Source organism: Podarcis liolepis, assembly GCF_965112155.1.
Source record: "Podarcis liolepis genome assembly, chromosome: 1".
In the NCBI taxonomy this organism is placed as follows: domain Eukaryota; kingdom Metazoa; phylum Chordata; class Lepidosauria; order Squamata; family Lacertidae; genus Podarcis; species Podarcis liolepis.
In genome coordinates, this window is record NC_139554.1 from 87,700,727 (window position 1) to 87,724,387 (window position 23,661).

Here is a 23,661-nt window from a genome sequence, read left to right on the forward strand (position 1 = left end):
AAGGTAGGATTGCTTGCTTGAAACTGAAGTCACTGTGAAAGGAAAGCACATCCTTTCGTTGTTGATCTATCAACAACCATAACCAAGCCAGTAAAGGGAGGGGAAGAAACAATTCTCACTATTAATATTCTTTTCGCTGCTGCACAGCTTCCTCTTAAATGCATATAATTGCGAGTCTGCCCTGCACGGATTCCCCCAAAGGAAGGGGTTAATGAAAAACCACCAGAAAGGAGAAAATCTAATTAGGAGCCAACCGGTTTGCTGTTAAAAGGCTCGCCAGGTAGGAAACAGACCTACCATTTGAGAATTTCCCCTCCTGGAATGAGCTCTATTGCCATTGCTGTTACAACACCGAGCTTCGGGACACTAAGGAAATTGGCACCCTCCCAGGGAATGTGCTCATCTTGTTGTATTTGGACGAGTAAGCAGCCATGCACAGAAAGGATAATATACCCCCTTCAACTGGAAGGAACTGCTTTCTCAATCTTGGTTAGCAATAAGGTTATGCTAATAACAGCCACCAGCAGAGGGAGGATTGAAGAGGGAAGCGAGGAAGCACAACACGCTGCGGAGGCTATTGGATGCAAAACGCAGGACCTGAATTCTACAACATATCTAGTAAGAACGTGAATGAGGGCCAAACCACACTAAGTGGGAGATCAATGACTGTGATTATCCACAATGTTTCATTTTGGGGTTTTTTAAACAAAAATACAGCCACTGAGGAGTGAGGGAGTTGTCTATTTCTTCGGAGCAATGGCAGGGGAGGGGTTTTACCCAGTCCTGTCATACCATTCTTCTCAATCTAAATGGCACGTATACACAAATAGCTGCCGTTTGCCCCATGGAGGAAACACTAAAGGTGTATTTTCCACCTGCATAGCAAACAGGGACAAGGTGATTAGGAAGAATGGCACACTCATCGATACTGTCACTCCAAGCACTTGGTAGCCTCTCTGCTGTATTTCAATAAACAACATCCACAGTAAGGAAAATCCACTCCCATTTCTCCCATGTAAAGCATAGCATGGTTAGGCCTTGTGATGCGAGGCGGATTTTTTTCCCTAAAATGGGACTTCCTTGATTTTTTTTCCTCCGGTGTTTTATTTTTCTGCAGAAAATTTCCCATTTCATAAGTTCATTAGTGACAATGAATGGGTTCAAATATTAGGCACACTTGGCAGTTTCAAAGTTAGCTGTGTTTACTAAGCACAAGTAAAATGTGGTAAATTAGATCGCTCTCTAAGACATCAGAATTGTTTCCATAGTGAATTATTCTATTCCCCCTGCCCCCTTCAGCATTTTCCAAAAATCCCACATATTGCCCAGACACTGAGGTCCAGGTCCGAGGGCCTTCTGGCGGTTCCCACACTGCGAGAAGTAAGGCTACAGGGAACCAGGCAGAGGGCCTTCTCAGTAGTAGCGCCCACCCTGTGGAGTGCCCTCCCATCAGATGTCAAAGAGATAAACAACTACAGTCATACCTCTACTTACATATCCCTCTGGATACGGAATCTTCGTGTTTTGGCCATCACAAACCCAGAAGTTTATACTTCCAGGTTTCGCCACGGGCGTATGTGCAGAAGCACTCAATCGCGCCACATGAATGTGCTGAAGTGCGCCTCTATTTACATAATTTTCAGGGTGCGAACGGACCCGTGGAACGAATTAAGTTTGTATCCAGAGGATCCACTGTATCTGATGTTTAGAAGACATCTGAAGGCAGCCCTGTTTAGGGAAGTTTTTAATGACTGATGTTTTAATGTATTTTTAATCTTTGTTGGAAGCCGCCCAGAGTGGCTAGGGAAACCCAGCCAGATGGGCAGGGTATAAATAAAAAAAAATATTATATTATTATTAATATATTATTATATTATTATTAATAATATATTAAGAGCCTAGCCTGCTTCAGACAAAATGACAAACTGGAATTAGTTGAAAATGGAAACGGGATTTCCTCCTCGCAGTTGTGCAAGAGGAAGGGAGTGGAGCAGAGAATCGTTTAGCATTGCATCTAAATACAATATTGCAACATCAGAATGACCAGTGAAGATACTGAGTGCTGCAATAGCCGCAGGGCTGCCCATAGTGGCAGGGAAAGGGAAAAGATCACTCTTAAGTCCCACACACAAACTGAGAAACTGCACAAGCCACGCAAGTCACCAGTGACATCAGCTGATGGGTGGGTGCATGTGGTTTGGGGAGCAAAGTGTTGCAGGACAAGACTGGCCAGAGATTCCCCACCCCTGCTCTATATGAATAAGCCCAGCAGACTTTTAAAAGACCTCACAGACTAGTACCTTGTAGACAACCAGAAATGGAAGTGTTGGGATTATGGCACTTTCACCTCTGGCACTTTGACAAGAGATTGCACACTTGTACAAGGGATTCCTGAGGGGCACTATTCCTGAAGAGTAAATGCTAGCAGCTCGATATATATATTTTTAACTGCAAGGATGAGATCTAAGAAGCTGCTTGGCTCCAGGACCTTAATTGATGCAGGTGATCAGGGTATCTGCTGACCTCTCAGCATCAGATGCACTCAACTGTGCAGAAAATTCTTTGGCTGTGGCCCAGAACACATTTACTTGAAAGGGAATTTCTGATGAGATGAGAAGGAAATGTCCAAATAAGTACAGAGGGTTGAAGTGTTAGAACTGTGGGTTATGATGACTTCAACAAGACTCATTAAGAAACAATAATAAGAACTGAGATTCCAGAGCAGTCTTGAAGAAATATAACTAAACTGTGGTTTAGTACAGTATCATGAGAACGAGCTGCGGCGAGTCTCAGGCTCATACTCTCCCTGTTTCTTTGTGCATAAGAATAAGGGAAGATTGAAAGCTTCCACTTTTCATTTTGCAAAAACCACAGTTTCCTGTTGTATGACTGAACTGAGGAAACTGTGGTTTGTTTTAGAGCTGTGCACAAAAATGCCTCCCTGGAATTCTCCACCCTATTTGTGTGTAGAGAAATTGGGCGGACCACTTCACCAAACATCTCCAGCGGAAGGAGAAATTCTTCAACAGCTCAGCAGGGGTGAAGCTCAGCATTATTAGTGGCGAATTCTCCTTTCTTGTTTGAAATGGTTTTCTCTGTTAAGCTTTCAAGTAGAAACAGCAGCCTGGCCACCATTTTACATTCCCCATAATGCCACAAACCTAGTATCATTCTGGGCCATCTGGGGAAGGAGAGGGAATAGTGGCTAACAAGAATGTTCTCAGAAATTCTCTTAGGAAAATGTCTTTTCTGGGAAACGATGGCTTGGCTTTGGTTTATTCTAACTGTGTTAGCTAGCAAATCAGGATTCAAAACCACAGTTTGACCATGGTTTGTTTAAACTGACCATGCTTGGAATAAGTCAGATTCCGAGTTTGGTCATACATTGAATCTCTAGTTTACTCAGAAACCAAAAGAGAGAAGTTTTCAATCTTCTTCCTGTGTCCATCAAGTGAGGTGGGGGGAGGAACACATAAGGCCAAGGCTCTCCACAGTTTGTTCCCATAATGCTGATTCATATTTTAGAACTACCAGGCCACTGCCTTTATTTTTATTATTATTATTATTATTATTATTATTATTATTATTATTATTATTATTATTATCCATATGACTCGGTTGCCCCAGCCAATTGCATGTACAAATTCCAGAAACTAAAAGGTCAAATTTCCCCAGGCAGTGGTAAACAGTATGTGGTCACTGGAGTCTTCAGTAAGGTCTTACTGCAATCAGAAGAAAGTACCGTATTTTTTGCACCATAACACTCACTTTTTTCCTCCTAAAAAGTAAGGGGAAATGTCTGTGCGTGTTATGGAGGGAATGCCTACGGGTGGCATGCCTACGGATTTTCCTCCTCTAAAAACTACGTGCGTGTTATGGTCGGGTGCGTGTTATAGAGTGAAAAATACGGTATTTCATTAAAAATAATAAAGTCCCTTAGAACTCACTGTTGCCCAGAAAGGCATGAGAAAATCGTGATGACAGCTTGTCCTAAAACCTCAAAACAAAAAACAAATCAGAACTTGGCATGAGTTGGTCCTTCTGGACCATGAGATGGATACATAAATCATGAGATTGGAAAGTAGGGTTTCCAGGTCCCATTCCTTGGCCCTGAAAAGCTGCTCATTACGTTAAATACAGGGAATCAGAAAGGTAAGAGAGCACTTGGTCACCCATCAGAGCAGACAAGAACATCCACATTTCCAGAAATACAGGGAGAATCTCTTGCAACTAAGTGGTGCCCTAAACAATACATTTTGGAAGCAAACGTATGCTATAATTGCCGAACAGTGTAAAATGAAATGGCAATTAAGAGGACACAGTCGCTATTAGAAAGCATTAGAAAAGCAGCCACTTCTAATTTCATACTGTGCAAATGGCAGCATAACATGAACCAACTTTCAATTCAGACAAGCTTTATTTACAGCTTAAGAGCCTTCCATGTCTTGAGACCGTCTAATATGCCCTCACGCCTGCAGTGAATACGTTCCCCATCTCTGTCTTTTTCTGGCCCAGGGAAACTGTGCCACCTGCCTCCCCCAACAGGATGCCCTACTTACAACAATCACAACTCGGAAGGTGGTTTTGAGTTGCTTCTCCATCTTGCTGAGAAGGTCAAAACTGACAACGTTTATCAATCTTGCCGACAGGCAGTCCTTGCCCGTTGCTATGACACTGATGGCATCTGGGCTCAAGGAAGGAAGCCACCTGTGGAAAGCCTCAAGCAGCGAAAAGAACGAAGACAGAAAACGACGTGAGCTGAAAAAATTCTTTTTATATCTAAATGGCCTAAAGCTTACAGCCACCTTTCAAAAACAGTTGACACCGCTCATACGGCACTTTTTGAAAAGTTTGCTAAGTGCTATACAATCCTTAACTGTATTCATCCCCCCAGCAGACATAATTTGAAATGTTTTTCTGTGGAAACATTGCATCTGCTGTTTTTCACATGAGTTCCACAAAGGACTAGTCAGCCTGCGTTGTATCTCAGGTAATATGCCTGATACAGACACAAGAAGTTGCCTTATACCAAGTCAGAATGCACAAAAAAAAAACAAGGCGTGCAAAAGAAAACCAAAATATGCACAAAAAGGCCGATTTTAAAATTCAATTTATGTAAAAAGTCGTGTATTCAGCATCAAATGTTAATGAGCAAAAACAGACGGAGACCTGTTACCAAATACATTCTTCATCAGTGTCTATGCATATCCCAGTTAAGGCCAAACACATGAAACAATAATTAGTATCTGTTCAATATACAGTGGTGCCTCGCAAGACGAAATTAATCCGTTCCGCGAGTCTCTTCGCCTAGCGGTTTTTTCGTCTTGCGAAGCAACCCTATTAGCGGCTTAGCGGATTAGCGCTATTAGCGGTTTAGCGGCTATTAAAGGCTTAGCAGCTATTAAAGGCTTAGCGGATTAGCAGCTAAAAGGCTATTAGCGGATTAGCGGCTTAGAAAAAGGGTGGGAGCGGGGAAAAATCAGAACACTCGCAAGACGTTTTCGTCTTGCAAAGCAAGCCCATAGGGAAAATCGTCTTGCAAAGCAGCTCAAAAACGGAAAACCCTTTCGTCTAGCGGGTTTTCCGTCTTGCGAGGCATTCGTCTTGCAGGGCACCACTGTACCGTCTATAGACATGTTAAAACCATAAGGTTATGCTAAAATTATCAGTTCCATTAATACAATAAAAGTTATATCAAAAATACTCCAAAAGCTACTATTGCTGTAATATAATTGCTTGAGATAATAAAGCACATGAATAATTATTGCTTACCAATCTTGTGATCATACAAGCCTCACTGGGAGAAAAAAAATATCTTTCCTGGTGCCCTGATCTTAATGCCAAATCCTACTGTATCTCAGTTATAATAGCACACAAAGTTAATTGGCTGGACCTGAAAGATACCTGAAAGGTATTCTGTTGCCATTTGTGCCAAGAAACATGTGTTTGACTTACAGCAATCTGTTTTCTTTTGCTTATGCCAAGTCAGATCATTGATCCATCTAGCTCCCTATTGCACCCACTGGTTGGCAGGAACTCACCATAGTTCCAAGAGTGGTTCCCTCCCATCCCTACCTGGAGTTGCAGGGGATTGAACCTGGAACGCTCTGCATCAAAGAAGATGCTCTGCCACTGAGCTAAGGCCTTTCCCAATTGGGGACTCAATTCCAGATCCCACCCTACCCCCAAAAGAAAGTATCTAAATAAAAAGGTATCCACCCGCCCTATTATGTTCCTTGCAGAAACCGAATTTTCAATGAAGTGGTCAGTCTGTGCTTGGGCTGAAGGGACATTAGACTGCAAGTACGAGTTCATCCGTAAAAAATCAAACCCCAGCATACAGAAAAACTAGAGCATTCCCAACTTAGTCTTGTTTCAGAGGAAACAGTCTTTCCCCCTTTCCTTTCTTTCAAAGCAGTCTGTTATGTGATCCATCTCTGCAGTCTGAGGTGGTACAACCACAAGGATGAGCACCTCACAGAGAGCTAGGCTGACATCTGGATGGGTGTCATGCTGGTAATGTTGCCCCCCATGAGACACCTATCTCATAATGACAGAACAGGGAGCGAAGTTGTGGGTGGACGCATTCACAGGCAGGTGAATTTTAAGCACAAAGCATGCTGGAGCCCAGCCTGTCAAGGTCCCTGAAGAAGTTGCAGTCCAGTTGGCTTGGCTATGGTGCTCACCCACAAATAGCGGTTGTACTTTATGGCTTCCGCCGATTATGGTGCGCAGCAGTCTTTCCACTCAAACAGCCCTGTTCTGTTCTATTCATTTCACTACTAAGATAAATACAGCTATGATGAGATCATAAATGAACATTAGTATTAGCCTGATTCTCAGACCAGAGGCATCTCACAAAGCTGTTGGCTTTCTCAATCCTTATCTCCTGCCAGGATTATAAATCATTATATTTAGCTATTTAAGCCCAGCTATCTGAAACTCCCCCCCCCCAAAAAAAAGCCCCAAAACATCCAAAGCAATGGTCAAAATCAGTCTGCTTAAAAATATACTGAATATGCAAACACAATTTATTCTTAAATTAAAACACACACTGGCTTTTACTACCCACTTCAAGACAAAGTAGGCCAGGGCAACTATTTGAACAGAATCCCTGTGCTGCTCTTTTCATAAATAAAGATGGAAATAAGTGTTCTCCCTGCATTTGGCAGGTAAAGAGTTTTATGCAATAGTCTAAGAGACTAAAGAATCTCCATGTATTTCCATATGCCCATTTTCACCGCTAAACTGGGCTCTTAGCTCCATGATCTCCATTCTGAAGACTCCTTTTGGAATTATGAATGAGAATCGCAAACAACAGTGAAGGAGGGATGCCAAGTGACAGGACTGCTGTAACACCTCAAAGCTGAGGACTAACATGAAGAACCATTCCTTTCTGCCCCCATTGTCTCATTTGTCATCGGCACCAATGACTGCGGTGGCTCTCTCAGAATGTGAAAGACAAGCAAGACAGAAGACTAAAAAGGAGTTGAGAAAATGCAGGCATTACCTCCGCCCATGTATATCTCACTGAAGAAGGAGTGACCACCAGCAGAGGCCACTCTTTTCGATAGTATTCAGCAATGCAGATTGCCTGGATTGTTTTCCCTAAGCCCATGTCATCTGCAAGGAGCAAACGACCTTCTTTGGCAATTGCAAAACTGAAAGAGAAGGGAGGGAAAGAGACCAATGGGTTATTTTTTCCATTTCCACAGTGAATTCAGTTATTCAATAGCCTTATTAGACTATACCGACTGGTGGGGTCTGCGTTGCTCCCGGGAGGGAGAAAGGAAGTCAAATGACACCGAGGTTTGGTTCAGAGAAAGAGTTTATTCTGCTCTCCGGATAGCAGAAGGCACTTGCGTGGTCAGTCCACAGCAAGTCCAAAGAAAAGAGAAATTTCATGCAGTATATATATCCTCCAGGCACCCTCTCCCCCCTTCCCCAGGAATCTAACCATGTCAGCTTATACACGTAAGTTGACATCCCTGAACATAAACAGTTGTTCCTGTTCCAGCACTCTTGACCATAAAAGGTTGTTCCTGTTCCTATTCCTATGCTCTTATCTTGGAGCAAGAGGTCACCAACTCTAAGAGCTCTCCTGGCACCGTTCCCGGGTGGCTGACAAGGTCTGTACGTCAGTGTGGTCAGGACGTAAGATAAGACCCAGATGTGCCATCCCTGTTCCACTTTGGAATGGACAAAGCCATCCATTGCCGTCATGGACTGAGAAAGGAGAGGGCTTTGAGCACTTGTTTATACAGCTGGCTGTTTATACATTGACTCAAGATCAAGCTTCCTGAGCTTGAAAAGCTCAAGTTAATGCATTTTAGAAATGCTCCCTTGGAGGAGGAAAAATGGGGATTTTGGAGGCCCATTTCAGATTGACTGCACAGTCAGTTTTTGGGTTTGGGAAACCCATTCCTTTAATTCTAAGGCAAGGTTGAGGTACTTGTGGTTCTCCAGATGTTGCTGACTCCAACTCATACCATCCCCATCCAGCATCACCAGTCGTCAAGGATAATGGGGATTGTATCCCGGCAACATCTGAAGGGCCACAGCTCCCTGCTCCCTGTTCTATAATCTAGTTGCAAGTTAAATATCAGAAACCCCCCCCAAAACCCACTTTCTTATCCCAGATTCTTCTAATTCAAGCAGAAATACAGCTTCCATCTCAATCAGTGTTTCTCAAACTTGGGTCCCCAGCTGTTGTTGGACTACAACTTCCACCATGCCTAGCTAGCAGGAACAGCAGTCGGGGATGATGAGAACTGTAGTCTAGCCACAGCTTGTAAATATATGTCAAGCTGATTAGCAGAAGCCTTTGCCTCAAACGAGTCCACTACTTTGTGCCTTGAAAAAGATCCCAACTGCAGTTTCTAGTAAGCCTGTTTCTCAAGGAGTGGAAAAGGAAGCAGACTCTGTTCTCTGTACACGGGGGAAGGAGGAGCTAGCAAGAATAGTTAGCAATCAAGGTTATGTGCCTTCCACACATTCCTGGTACAAGAGTCCGTTCCCTGAGAATGTCAGCTTTCGATATCTCAAATGATCCTCTTCAAGTAATAATAGCAGGGGTGAATTAACAAAGGGGAAACCAGCCATTCACGGCTTTGTTTTTTTGCATGTGTCGTTTTATGGACCCTGGAAGTCCCTGCCTCCCCGTTGGGCCAATGTGGGTCCAACAGCAAGAGATACAAGTTACTTCTTCCAGATTGTGTTGGCAAAGCAAGAAAGCAAAGGAAGTGGGGGAGCGATGGAGAACAACTCTCAAACTAAATACAAGTGCCAACATTTTAAATAAATGGTGTGTGTTTTTCAGAAGACCCAGGGCTTGACTTACTTCACACCTTCTCTCTGAAATGGCATGAGGCTGGCCACAAGTTTAGGATCCAGTCCTGAAAGGTCTGCTTCTGGAATATCAGGAACCTTCGAGGCAGACTTCTCAAACTGAGCAGCAAAGGCTTGTATTACTGGCTTAGGCAATGGCTCCACTTCCACTGCTGGAAGGCTCCTTAACAGTTCAACTAAAAGGAACACACACAAGAAGGATTTGTGTCCCTAGGAGCATTTGTAAACAACCTTCACTTAAGTTTGAACAAGCACACAAACAGATGCCTTGTTTATGCAGAGTCCTAGACCACCCTCCTTTGCACGTTTACTTACATATTTTATGGTTCTTTCATTTTGAGACAGAAAAAGACAACTTTTCCCAAGAATGACTTCTTCAATCAAATGCTTTATTGCAGTCGATCAGCCAATAAAGAATTGACTTCATGAAAAGTGCCAATCTAAGCAAGGCGCATAGACACATGTACAAGTATATAATATAAACAGAGAGCTAGGAAAAGAAAGAAAGTGATGCAGTACTTTCAGAAAATGCTCAGCTTTATTTTGGCAAGTTCTATAACAAAATAAAGTTGTTTGTTATGCAAATCAAGCATGTTTGCACAGCTTTGCTTAGTTTGCATAGTTTATTATTTTTCTGGCAAGCAGAAAAGTTATGCTATTGAATCTGCACACACCGATCACTGGAAATCTTATTGATCCATTCCACCGACTGCTGGGATTTAACAGGTCATGCCCATAATTTCACATGAATAAGGACTGGAAACTTTCAATTTTCTAAAATGGCTCCCGCTATAATGTTGAACTCCATGCAGAGCACCAAACTTCATAATTACATTTCACTTGTGCGGAACTGCACGCACAAGTGTGAAAGAGAGAAAAATATTACGAAACACCTATATAGCTAATTATTTGAACTGAACACAGCACTAAAGTGAAATAGTCTGAAATATAATTCACTAGTATCTCAGTCTGCAACCCACTAATAGAAAGAGTCCCCTACATCCTTTGCTTCCCACCGTCTTCTCAGACATTTTTTTTTTAAGCAGAATCATATCAGGAGTGGACAATAGTGAGAATTACCAAGTGTTTATATATCTTTAAATGATTCCTCTTCTAAAAATAAAATGACGAAATGATTCATTTCAAAAATGCTGAATATAATGACTCTGGATTAAGCACTGTCTGTTCATCTTAAACTAGCAATGACACTAATTTTTTTCTTGACACAGCAATCAAAATGTTGCTACGATGTATTAGACACTGCAACAAATAAAAAGACACAAAATCCTGCAAGCAGCCTTTCCTTTCAAAGAAAACTAAAATCACTAAAATATGGAAATCAACAGACTGGAACATAATTCTGACAGTGAAAACAAAACACTCAGCAGACTCAGATTTGCACTCGCGTTATAAGAGCCTGGGTATTGACTGCAAACTACAGTTAATTTCGGTTATCTCTAGAACGGAGGCAGCAGATTAGACCCCTGCTACCCAGGCAAAATCCTTCATTCTGAAAGCATATAAATATGTGAAAGAATTTCTATTTGTGCTTGTAGGATAGGCTATTCAGTATGCACCCTTTGGTTTAATCTGTGCTCCTCCAGCAAGGAAAGAAACCTCTCCCTGCTGAAACAGAGTCCTGCACTGTTATCACGCTCAGAAAGTTACTTGCTGGAATTATAAACTAGCAAATTGCTGCAATTATGCCATCGCTGCTGTTTTGCAGACAAGCTTGGAAAATCAGGATGTCTCAGTAGTTTGAGTGATTCATCCAAAAAACGTTTCCCCCGCTCCCTTGTCCCCAAGTGACCTTTTATCTTAAGACAGCTGAGCAAGTGTGTAAACAGGTAAAACTGTTAAGATACAAGGAGCAAGATCCTTTTTTAAAAGGAAATTGTGCTATGGTAGAAAAGTCCATATTAGGGGATTGAAGACTCCTTGTGACAGTAGTACTAATGAAACTAAGAGCCATGCACATGGAATCCAGCTTCCGTATTTGTACCCCTAGCTGGTTTAATAAAAGATAAAGAGCGCCCAGATAGGCATTTCACACCCCCATTCCACAGCACAATCCAGCAACATGCACAGAGACATATAGAAAAAATAAATAACTAAGTAATTGCAGAGAAGCTGTTCAGGAGATAGTGAGCAGGGGTAGAGTGCAGTGTTGAATTCAGCCCCCCACCAAGCAATCTCCCCCACCCCCAGTTACCCAAGCAATGCACCCTTCATGATGGCACACTATTTTGCAGGCCTCTGCTTGCATGGAGCCAGCTACTTCATTCACACACTGTAGAGCCTTGGATTTTTAGACCAGAGCTGACAGCATCGAAGAGATCATCTACAAAGACCTGCTTGCTATTTCCTTGCAACTAATCCATTAAGAACTTGAACATTTGTCCGAAGGTACAGGAAATATCTGACTGCATTCTCTGTTTCCAGACTTGTTTTAGGATGATGCACAGCTTCCTATCTTTCTGGGCCAGGAGAAAACCCTGATAGGATGGCTTTAAAATACACACAAACACATTCACCCCAGCAAAGAGGATGGAAGTTTTCCTACCTCTGAATAAATCTGCACCAAATTACCCATGAGAGCTACTACAGAGGAACAACAGCTGCTCTACTAGATGCAACTGCCTTCAGTACTGAAGGTGTGCAAAAAGGATGGGGAAACTGTGGCCCTCTAGATGTTGCTATCCCTGACTGCTGACTTTGTTGGTTAGAGCTGATGGGAGTTGGAGGCCAGCAGCATCTGGAGGACCACAGATTCTCCTTTCCAAATGTAGAAGATACTCAAAAGATTAGGCTGCAAATACTAATAAACATGTCTACTTTTCACACAGTCAATAAGTAAGTTACAATGTGAGTGCATTATCCCCATTGCAAAGCATCAGAAGAGGCAAAAGTGAAACTCATGATCATGTCAAGTACCTTTAAGAGACCATTTCTAAGAACCTAGTTTTAAGTGAGTAACCCCCCTCCAAAAGAATAAAACCTGCTGAGAGGCAGCTTCTTACTTAGTCTTAGATAGTCCTCCAGGAGAAAATTCCATTTTCTAGTCTTCATATCTGTAAGTCATAATATGGAAATAAGCAAGTACGAAGTGCATCAACCTTATATGAAATTCTAGCAATCAAGAATATATTCACCAGCATCAAATTGTTTGTGACAACTAAGCAGGTGGATTCTTTTAAATCGGTTACAATGCCAAATTTCTTTTTTCTGTCCTCCATAGTCACTGTGTGTAATATTTGATATCCTGTTATTTACAGGATGATTCATTTTTCACTTTGACAACTGGACAATGCTTGTCTATATGCATTCGGCTGTCGTTCCCCCCCCCCCAACTTCGTGTTATTATTACATAGTCCTTGTTCTATTTTATATGCATATTTTGCACATCTGGATAAATTTTAGTACAACTTACAATTCTTGTCCTGACTTTTTAAAAAATGTTTTAATGGAGACGGGGAAACTTCATAAATCAGTTTGAAGATCTCGACTAAATGTATTTAAAAATAAGCATACAGGGGTACCTTGGTTCTTGAACTTAATCCGTTCTGGGAGTCCATTCGACTCCCGAAATGGTTAGAAAACCAAGGCACAGCTTCCAATTGGCTGCAGGAGCTTCCTGCACTCAATCAGAAGCTGCAGAAGCCACGTCGGACGTTCGGCTTCCAAACAGAATTCACAAACCAAAACACTCACTTCCGGTTTTGCAGCTTTCGGGAGCCGATTTGTTCAGAAGCCAAGCTGTTTGAGTACCAAGGTACCACTGTATTTTAGGGTATGGGCAACATACTAAGTTGTGGCTAATCAAAAACAGAAACAGAAACTTCTGATCGCCTTGTAGCTGGGCCAGATAAGAAAGGGGTGGTGGAATCTGGGCTAGCTCTGTCTCACCCTTGTTATGCTAAACCATCATGTAAAACAGTCCTCTCCAAATAAAGTAGATACTGAGACAAGCAGGCTTCCCTTGGGAGACAGGGCATTTGACAGTCACAGCACCAGGACCAAAAAAGCCCCATTTCTCATTCCTCAGCTTTGTACACAGGAGATACAGAGAAGGAACCTGGATGCTGACCTGATCACAAAGGTAGGGCTTTAAAACACTGGCATCAACAACCAGGATTACAGATGAGTAAATGAGGCCGCATACAAACATGCTATTTGAAAATGCCATCAACCTAAGAACTCCTGGTTCTTTGCTTTTTATATTTTCATTGCAATTAAACTAAAAATGACTTATGAATAAATGTGAGTAACAAAACGCAATTAATCAAAAACAGCCAAAGGAACTGCATAAAAAGCAACCAGATTTCAACAAAATGTATATTTTTTTAAAAAAATTCATGTATAAAATATACTCTATTTGACATGTCTTGCCTAATACTTTCATATGGCTTTAATTCAATCCTGTATCTATGTCTGCTAGCTCCCTGCTTTTATTACAAGCGGTACATGAGACAAATTATGTAGGGAAGGTAATAAGAGGAAAAATAGCACCTGGAAAGACAAGGTGCAAGCTTCAGCGACCATGGCTACACTGTTGAAGTGAAGGCATCAGCTTAGATCACTCACCATAATTCCTGGAATTCAACTGCTTGAACACCCCTATGGCGCTGTCAGCATAGCCAATGTCTACTTCGAACCGAGAGTATGAAATCAGCACACATTTCCCTCTGATGGTTGCCGATGGTTTCTGCCAGCCACTGCACGTCTGCAAGAGGGACCTCAGTGGAGGACTTCTACCAACAGAAGATGACTCAGTGGCCCGCGAGGTTGCTTTCATTCCTTCCAGAGGTGTCAAAGTCACAGAGGGAAGTTGCTCTGCTTGTTCCACTATAGGGAAAACAGGTTGACCAAAGGAAAAAAGAACAAATGGATAATGGGACGGGGGGAATCAACTGCCTGTGGAAAGCAGAAAATCGAAGACAGCTGAGAGAAAAAGCACCAGAGACTTTCAAATGCGGAAGAAAAGCAGAGCAGGAAGCTCAGAAGACATTCAGTTATTCTCCCTACTCCTAACTCAGCAGGGACTGTTCCCTCTGTGAGTTGAGTTACACTTGGAGAGCAAAGACTTTGCTGACATTCTGAAATTTCAATTACCAATGTGCTACAAAAACTTCTTTAAAAAATAATAATCCCAAACTGCACTCTAGTAAACAATGTTTTTCTTTTCGAAATAATAATTTTCTTCAAACAGCTCTTGAACAACTCTTTTATGAGAAAGATCTAGGGTTGTACTTATCTAAATCCTACTCTGAGTGGATCCATTGAAATTAAGGAATCTAAGTTAGTAATGCCCATTAATTTCAGTGGGTCTACTGTGCGTAGGACTAGCTTTGAATAATGCACTTAGTATAATAATGCACTAGTTGTACATCTAGAGCCCAAATTTTGAATATGAACTACTTTTTCTCTGCTATGAATTAAGCAAATCATATTAAGAAAGAAGTCATAGGCTCTGTGGCCCAGATTTTGTGCCGACTCATTCTGTACCCAACATGCATGTCAATTCTCTTATGACTTACTGAGATGGCTATAGTCTTCCAGACTGAAGTTCCACATCTTTGTTGCAGGATCTAAAACAAAGCAGGATTTAGAGAGTCGTTTTGGAGAAGAAATGGCTCTGTTAATGTATTCAGAAATGGCAAGTCGCACCTGCGCACAGAATTCCAACACTAGCATAGCAGCACATGTTGCACTATGCAGCACTTCCACTGGTCCAGTCAAGTGATTTAACCCCCAGGACTTAATGGCCTGACAGGGAATCTCCTGTTTAGATGGCGATGTATACAGTGGTACCTTGGTTCTCAAATGCCTTGGTACTCAAACAACTTGGAACCCAAACACTGCAAACCTGAAAGTGTTCCACTTTGCAAACTTTTTTCAGATGCCGAACATGCTCCGTTTTGAGTGTTACACTTCCATTTTGAGTGCCACACTTCCATTTTGAGTGTTACACTGAGGTCTGTGTTTTTGCTATTTATTTTGCATTTTTGTGGCTCCTTTTTTGTTGTTTTTGTGACTGTGTCACCAGTGCAGCTACTGATTGATTGTGTGACTGCAGTACATTGTTTATTGCTTTCATTTTATGGATCAATGATCTCGTTGGATAGTAAAATTCATGTTAAATTGCTCTTTTAGGGGTTGTTTTTAAAAGTCTGGAATGGATTAATCCATTTTGCATCGCTTTCTATGGGAAAGCGTGCCTTGGTTTTGGAACAGACTTCCAGAACGGGTTAAGTTTAAGAACCACGGTACCATTGTATTACTTCACTTATTGCAAATTGTGAGAAGGCTAGTCTTGCTGCATTTTGAGTCCCTCCTGCTCATTCTACTGAGTCAGATCCTGGACCTCTGCCCCAAAGTTCTATCCTTGACACTACCACTGAGAAGTTTCATTTTTTTGGCCCCATTGGCAGTGCTGACATGTGGAGGATCAGGTCAGGCTGAGAACCATATGTGGAGCATGAGGTAGGATATACATGGGATTCTGCATGCGGAAACAATTGTAGCAGAACTACAGCAGGCCAAGACCACCAAGGAGACTTAACATGTGCACAACGCAGCACAGAATGATAGCCTATGCGTGTCTGTGACAGCCAAAGAAGATCTGGGATTTCAAATGCAATGGGAAACAATTTCTCTTTCATGTTCAAACAGGAGTTCTAATCAGGGTTGGCGCAAGACATTTTACTGCTTGTGAAAAGCAGTAAAAGGTTGCCCTCCCTGCCTCTCACCAAGGCAAGCCACATAAGCAGAGTACCCAAGTCTGATGGGAGTCATTTTGCCACCTGCGGCATAACATCCCACAAGCCCCTCTGCCCCTCTCTGGCATTAAGAAGACAAGTAATAATAAATCTATTCTGGCATTTCATGACGCCCAAATTCAGTGGTTTGTGATGGCCACCCCACATCAAATTCATCGTCACCATGGCCTTAAGAGATTAATTAACAAGTTGAATGTTTTTTGCATGACCTTAGGCAAAAGGCCAAGAAGCCTGCTATCCAACAAACTCATACTATGAGTAGACCCACTGGAATATAAGTTAGCCATTTATGTTTATTACAGTGGATCTGTTCCAAGCATGACTTCGTCAGGCAGAACCCAAAAATAAGTAAATAATAACTTGCTCTTCTACTAGATGTTCTCAGGGCACTGTACAACATAATAAAAGAAAATTGTTATATAATCAATACAAGTACAACTGACAAACCATTTCTAAAAGGATTACAAAGAACATACAATACGATCAATACTCAACGCATACGCGCACACCAATAACCTGACAGCAGCAGCAGGGGTAAACAATATTACACATCAAAACTGGCAGCAATAAAACTAGGTGTCACACATTACAAGCCAGTTGAAATAAAAATGCCTCGAACTTTCTAGGGAAAGAAACCCATTAAGGAACCTGCAGAGCTCTGCGGCCTAGACTGGAACTGAACCCAGGATTCTATGGCTCCCAAAACTCTGTCCTGATGGAATAGTCTGGGATCATACCCATTATCTGAAGGTGCTCCTGCTTCCTCCTCCACCACCATTTGCGGCCTGTCCCCTTGAGTGAAGAAAACGTTGGAGAAAGGGGCAGATAAGGTGAAAAGGCTGTCTTCCCAGCTTGAACCCCTGTGTTCTTTTCTCACTCAGCATGCAAGGAGAGGGACAATAAGTTCCAGCTCCACTCTTCTCTACTCCACTATTGGGAGTGGGGGGGTTGTCTAAAGCAGTGTTTTTCAACCTTTTTTGGGCAAAGGCACACTTGTTTCATGAAAAAAATCACGAGGCACACCACCACTGTGTGCGGAGAGGGAGATGTCAGAGCCCCACTGCTCTCTATGGGGAATCGGATGAGAGCGGACCACCTGTCCGCTCTCATCCGATCCCATCCGATCCCATCCCCACCCAGGACGGATGGAAAATAGGGTGGACACAGTCCGGCGCCCGCCTAGTGGGCGAAAATTTGACATTTATTTTTTTTAAAATCTTTCGAATTTTTCAATTTTTCCCACGGCACACCAGGCAACATCTCACGGCACACTAGTGTGCCGCGGAACAGTGGTTGAAAAACACTGATCTAAAGGAGTATCAGGACCAGATAAGTACCGCATGAGAAACTGAGAAGCAATGGGCCTACAGAGACTAGAGACCTCTCAAAGGTTATGGCAGCCCCACTCTACACGCTCCTGGATTCAGATGTTACTTCAGAAGCCCACCCTAACCTCACGTCTCCCTGATTCTTGCAGTTCATTCAGGTTCTTCCTCACACACGAGGGCTAGGGTCCTTTCTGTTTTTAAGAGAGACAGAACATACAAATAAAGGCAATTCCGCATTATCCACAAGATCTAGCACAACCCCAAGAGGCACAGGAAATAATCAGTCGCCTTACCGTATTTTTTGCTTGGCAAACTCCTGAACAGTTCAATCAGCTTGGCATTATATCCTATTTCAACCCGGAAACGGTCATCAGAGTGCTTGACACATTTCCCTCTGAGGCCATCATGCGCTTTTTTCTGTGTCTCAGCTACGTTGCCGGTGTCTTCCGAAACGGGCAGTTTCCGTTGACTGACAGGAGTTAGGAGGTTTTTTGTGCCATAGAAGAGCAGCGTGCTACTACCTTCTTTTTCAGCAATGAGTTCGCAGGCTGGATTTCTGGCACTTGCCTGCATTTCACTGTCACTGGTGACAATGCCACTGGTGTCCACTGGTGGCATATGTTTAATGCCACTGGGAGATATTTTCCCAATCGGGGTGCCTTCATTTTTGCAAAGCGTCCTACTAGTGTCTAATGTAGACTGAAGTGGTTCTGCACAATGTTTTGGTGGCTGCAATGTGCCAGAACTGCACTGGATGGGTTGACCTTGCTCCTGAGCACTCAGGCCAGAATAATGCCCATGAGGGTGACTCAGAGAGTCTTTCCCCACTGGTGAGAGCTGCTTAGCACTGTTCAGCTGCCTGCCTAGATTTTGGCTGGAGTCCTCTGAACAACCCCTCAGCTGGGCACCACACAAAATGGGTGCCTGGGGGTCTGAGCTACAGACACTGTGTGGCACTTGAAGATTCCCCAGCACCGCATGGTTGCCAGAAACCTGAAGGTGATGGCTGGTGTGGTGGTTTTCCTTCTTCAAAGGCTGCTGCAGTTTTCCTTGACAGCTAGCAAGTGCCTGCAGGTCAGGCAGCTTCTTAGCAACGACACCCTGCTGAGCTGCTAGTCGTTCTGCTCTCCTTGCCAAAGCCTTCTTCCTATTCTCCTCAATCTTCCTTTTCTGTTCTTCTGTGAGCCCAGATGACATCTTCTGTTAAGAAGTCACTGGAAGTCTATATAACTGCCTGGAGATGGGGGTGGGAGAAAACAAAGGAGTTATAGCTGGCTGGTAAGTTTAAAATTTGCACTGAAATAAAAAAATTGCGGCTTTTAGATAATATGTGTGTGTGTTATTATACTAGACCTAATCATAGAAGAGTCATTCCCTTCTTGCTTGTGAGAGAAATGGGAGGTGCCTCTTCCCAGAAAGTGCCTGCCATCTGCTATATTTATAAATTCTTGTATTAAACAGTCAGTATGTCATAGTAAGAAAAGTGCTGGACTAGAAACAGGGAGACCAGAGTCCATATTCCCTCTGTGATATTGAGAAAGTCATTACACTCAACCTAATCTATCTCTCAGGGTTGTTGTGGGGATAAAATGAAGGGGAGGAGAACCATGTAAAATGCCTTGAGCTTCCTGGAGGAAAGAGAGGGTATAAATGCAGGAAATAAATAATAAATCATAGAATTGTAGAGTTGGAATATGCAGCTGTCCCATATGGGGATCAAACTGCAACCTTGGTGTTATCAGCACCATGTTCTAACCAACTCAGTTGTTGGCGTTTTGTTTTAACAAACAAAAAAAAAGTTCTACAGATCAATTAGGGAAATCTTGCTAAAGGATTGAAAAGAGGGGATTTTAATCAATTAATCTAAAAGTAATTAAACATTTTTGTTCCACCAAAGACCACTTAATTTTTAGCTACACACACAGGATATACCGTATTTTTCCGTGTATAAGACTAGGTTTTTTCCCTGAAAAATTATGTCAAAAAAAATAGGGGGCATCTTATACACGGATAGTGCCGAGGGTAGACTGGCAATTGGTTGTTGTCGCAAAAATAAGGGGCGCCTTATACATGGGGGCATCTTATAGATGGAAAAATACGGTACTTAGCTATTTCAAGAGATTTTATCATATATTTCCATTTCTTCCCTTTCCTATTCCAAGGGCCCAAGATGGACTCAAATGTATCTGTATTTTAACACATCTTGCAGGTACAACTGATATAATTACATCTGGCCTAACCTGAGTAACGCAACTATCTTTTTCACATGAATCTTAGATTAGGAAAAAGGCCCCTAGTTCTGAACATTTTACTTCTGAGCAGACTAGAACTCCCATGATAGAAATCAAGCACTGAGATGCATCTTAACACTAGTTTAAGGAGTCTGACACATGAGGTCTGCAAGCCTAAACATGAACCTAAACTGTCACCTACACTGGCCATGTACATGAACAGGTGTGAGTACTACACTAGCATAGTGAAACTTATACCAGGTGAAGAAAGGGAATTATTCATTCATAATGTTCAGCAGAAAACAATATGGGCAGAAATCACACCAACCAGGTAATTCAATAAGCATGTTGTTTCTACCTCTTCTGCTCAAACAAGTAAGGTATGTGCTTGCCAAGTTTTGTTTCAAGTATTTGGTTATCCTTTGCACGGTTACTTAAATTCTATCTCCAAATGCTGGGCTGAGTCATACAATGTTGTGATTGGTTTCATGTCAGACCTGGTTCATTTTCCCAACCTAATCTGGATTATCTCTCACAATGACCTGGCATGTAAATTTCCCAGCATCCCCATCAATACTGCATACCTTTCCACACACAACAATTGAAATGAGACATCATTTGGATACGTGGTAAACCTCTTCGCACAATCTGTTCAGATGCCAAATCAAATCATGCAGCCCTTTAAAGAAAAAAGTTTTCACAGATTGAAACAAATTCAAAAAGGGGGAATATGAACCAAACCTCTTTCCTAAAGTGCCAAACAAGATACAACAACAGAAGAAGCACTTGTGATCCAGGTGCTTCTTAAACAATAGCTCTAGATGGATTAGACTAGAGACAACAAGACTTAGCTAGAGACAAAAGGCACTGGAAACACTGATGGCTGCCTCAAATAGCAGCAAAGTTTACTGTAGGTGGCTTCCCACCATTCACCACCATCAACTTCAGCTAGCCAACCCAAAAAGTGTATCTACAACTTTTTACAGATAAGAACAACAAAGTATCGAATTCTGGTGACACAAACAGGGTTTTCGCAAGGTATGACCTTTTAGCTAATCAGTGCTAACCCAGTCGTGACCTACTCTGGGGTTGCGGTGCTCATCTCGCTTTATTGGCCGAGGGAGCCGGCGTTTGTCTGCAGACAGCTTCTGGGTCATGTGGCCAGCATGACTAAGCCGCTTCTGGTGAACCAGAGCAGCGCACAGAAACACCGTTTTACCTTCCCGCCGGAGCGGTACCTATTTATCTACTTGCACTTTGATGTGCTTTCAAACTGCTAGGTTGGCAGGAGCTGGGACAGAGCAACGGGAGCTCACCCCGTCGCGGGGATTTGAACCGCCAACCTTCTGATCGGCAAGTCCTAGGCTCTGAGGTTTAACCCACAGCGCCACCCACGTCCCGTAATCAGTGCTAAGAGATGCCAAAATTCACCATGAACACCTCCCTCGTTCTCTTAGAATGGCAATGGCACCCACCTGAGAGGCTCCAACTGAAAAAAAGCCAATGCTAATGCTACTGACATCCAATAGTTCTTAGCTGACATCCCTCTTTCAAGCCACTTCGGCTTTCTGGAAAAAAACAGAACATCTGTCTCCAGTCTAAGTCAGAAGGCTTTAAAAGTCAAAACATTTCACCCACTGAAGCACAGAGCTTCTTGACACAAATACCACCTTGACACAAATACCAGCTGGTCACGCCTGCCAGTGGGCTCAGGCAGAAACGAGTTCTGAACCTCTTAAGACTTCAGCCACCCAACCCAACAACTCATTCCAAAGAGGAACAGCTGTGATAAACTATTGCAGCTAATAACAACTAAAAGTCCAGTGCAAATTTGTTAGCCTTTAAAGTGCCACAGCACTCTCCCGCTGTTGTTGCTGCAAGAGACTTGGGACAGCCCCTTCTCTGGAAAGGGTATTGTGGATTATTGTGGCATGCACTTTTCTTGGACAAGAGATTTCTGCCAGGTGCTTAAGAGGCCGCGAGATCCTCGCTTGGTTTTCCTACCGTCCAAAGTGGGGTTTACTCTCTGACCACTGCCCGATCCTCTTCAATTCCCCGGGGGGGTCTTCATGCTTCTCACTCACAAAATGGGGCGCCACCCCAATGCTCCAAGCCCCGCCGAAGGGCTCCCAGCCCCTCTGCTCCTCGCTCGCTCTCTCTCTCTGCCTCGACCAAAACTCCCGCCCCAAACTCCTACATCCACATTTTCTCCCTTTCCCCAAATGCTGTTTATCCACCCCCGCCCCTCTTCCCCTAAGCTGTCGCTCAGCCGCTCCGTCCAATGCAAGCCATGTTTCTTTTTGCCCACAAAGCCCAAAGCAAACGCAGTTCCTGGGAAACGTCCCCGTCGGATTTCATCATTACCCAAACTCCGACGGCAGCCTAAAAGGCCTTTTAACGCCTCCCCCTCTTGACTACAACTCCCATCAGGCAACGCGCCGCTCCGCTCCCGCCTTGCCTCGTGGGAACCGTGGTCTAGAGAAATTAGCCTCGGTGCACCATGGGAAATGAAGTCTCCCATCCACTCAAGCCACGTTCGTTTCCTGCGAGCTCCGCGGCTTGAAACTACCTCCGTTTAGCTCTTATTACGTATAGCACAATCCTGGGCAAGGCTGCTCTGAATTAAGTCGCCCTGTAGTCAATGGGGCTTATTCCTTAGTAAGTGCGTAAGCGTTTAGGATTAATACAGCCTATGGCTGCAATTCCTCTACACGCTTACTTTCAATAAAGTTCCGTTAAAGTAAGTGGGGGTTACTTCCGAGTAAACGTGGACAGGATTGGGCTGCTGCAGGGAACTTTTTTCTCCCCTCTGCGGATAAAGGGGTCTAAATATTTGTGGGGGTCCATAGAAGTTGGTCACTCATAGGTAAGATATGCCCTACTGAAAGCACACTTTTAAAAGAACCCTCCTTAGTAAAAGGTTTGAAAAGTCATCGGCCTTCTTTAAGGAACTTTAGTGTAAGTCATAGTAGATAGCTAATAGATTCAGAGCTGCACAAAAACACAACTGTTCTACCTTTTGTTCTACCTGTTGTTTTTCAGCTGTTTTATTGTATCCCATGCATTATATTGAGGTGTGTGTGTGTGTGTGTGTTTAATTCATTGTCATCATCTTTGAAACCCATTCTGGAAGCCTTTTTTGACTGAAAAGTGGGTAAAAGTTCTTCAGTTAAATAAATGTCGCATCTGAGAGCAATTCTAACTCCTGCAGAAATGAGAAGCAGCATCAAATTATATAGGCCTCATCTTCCAACTACTGACCATCTCAGATGGATTCGGAGATTAGACATGACATTAAAATGGACAATGCTTTAGGAAAATGAGCAGCTAAGAGGGTGAAAAAGGAAGAAGGCAGATTGATAGATGTTAGATGTCACGGGGAAACATTAATGGGATTATTTATTTAAGAGCAGGCAACCTTTGTGCATTGATGGAGATACACACAGAGAGACCTTTCTCTGTTACATGTTACAGGGTGGCTGCAAATCGGATGCAAAAATGGACGTTCATCATAGACTCTATGCTATGGAGCCCACACATAAAACAATTAGCTGAGCTTTCCCCCTTGTGCTGCTGTTGGCCCATCACTTGTTGCTAGTAATAAAAGAACTACCTGCTCCATGTTTTCTTTTGTAGCTTTTTGTATAGGGAATAGAGAGATGAGCAACTGAGCAGCTAGAACAATGGTTGATGGCAGCTTCATTACCTACAAACCTTGAAACTTGTACTAAAGTTTTGTAATTGTTTTGTAGCGAAACTCTGCGTTTTGTAGCATTTTGTAACACCCTACAAACAGAGCAATAGGCTTTCTTTCTTTGGTGATCACTCGTAGCCGAGTTGTTTTCCATGAAAATGGTCTTAACAGTGAGTTCATAAGTGACTGTGGAGGCCAATTATGGATCTACACGTCCTTCCACAGTGGGGACATAGGTTTTCAGGTGGGAGTTGATCACGGTGAGAGTTTGCCAAATGTGT

The 23,661-nt window shown here is 42.9% G+C and overlaps 1 protein-coding gene across 9 annotated transcripts in view; it reads right to left on the reverse strand.

Annotated features, from left to right (window-relative positions):
• The window catches only part of SMARCAL1 (SNF2 related chromatin remodeling annealing helicase 1), a 39,579-nt gene extending 17,426 nt beyond the window's left edge, over nucleotides 1-22,153 (reverse strand). For 2 of the 9 annotated variants that reach the window (XM_083489072.1, XM_083489065.1), the window contains exons 1-9: nucleotides 22,051-22,153; nucleotides 20,271-20,365; nucleotides 17,749-18,689; nucleotides 14,886-14,936; nucleotides 13,933-14,193; nucleotides 12,369-12,419; nucleotides 9,341-9,524; nucleotides 7,511-7,661; nucleotides 4,560-4,718 (exon numbers count right to left, since the gene is read on the reverse strand). In XM_083489072.1, coding sequence (XP_083345198.1) covers nucleotides 4,560-4,718; nucleotides 7,511-7,661; nucleotides 9,341-9,524; nucleotides 12,369-12,419; nucleotides 13,933-14,193; nucleotides 14,886-14,936; nucleotides 17,749-18,652 — 1,761 coding nt within the window. In that variant the 5' untranslated portion in view covers nucleotides 18,653-18,689; nucleotides 20,271-20,365; nucleotides 22,051-22,153. The other 7 variants (XM_083489071.1, XM_083489064.1, XM_083489066.1 and 4 more) reach the window with 7 other exon arrangements.
• Between the last annotated feature and the right edge of the window lie 1,508 nt (nucleotides 22,154-23,661).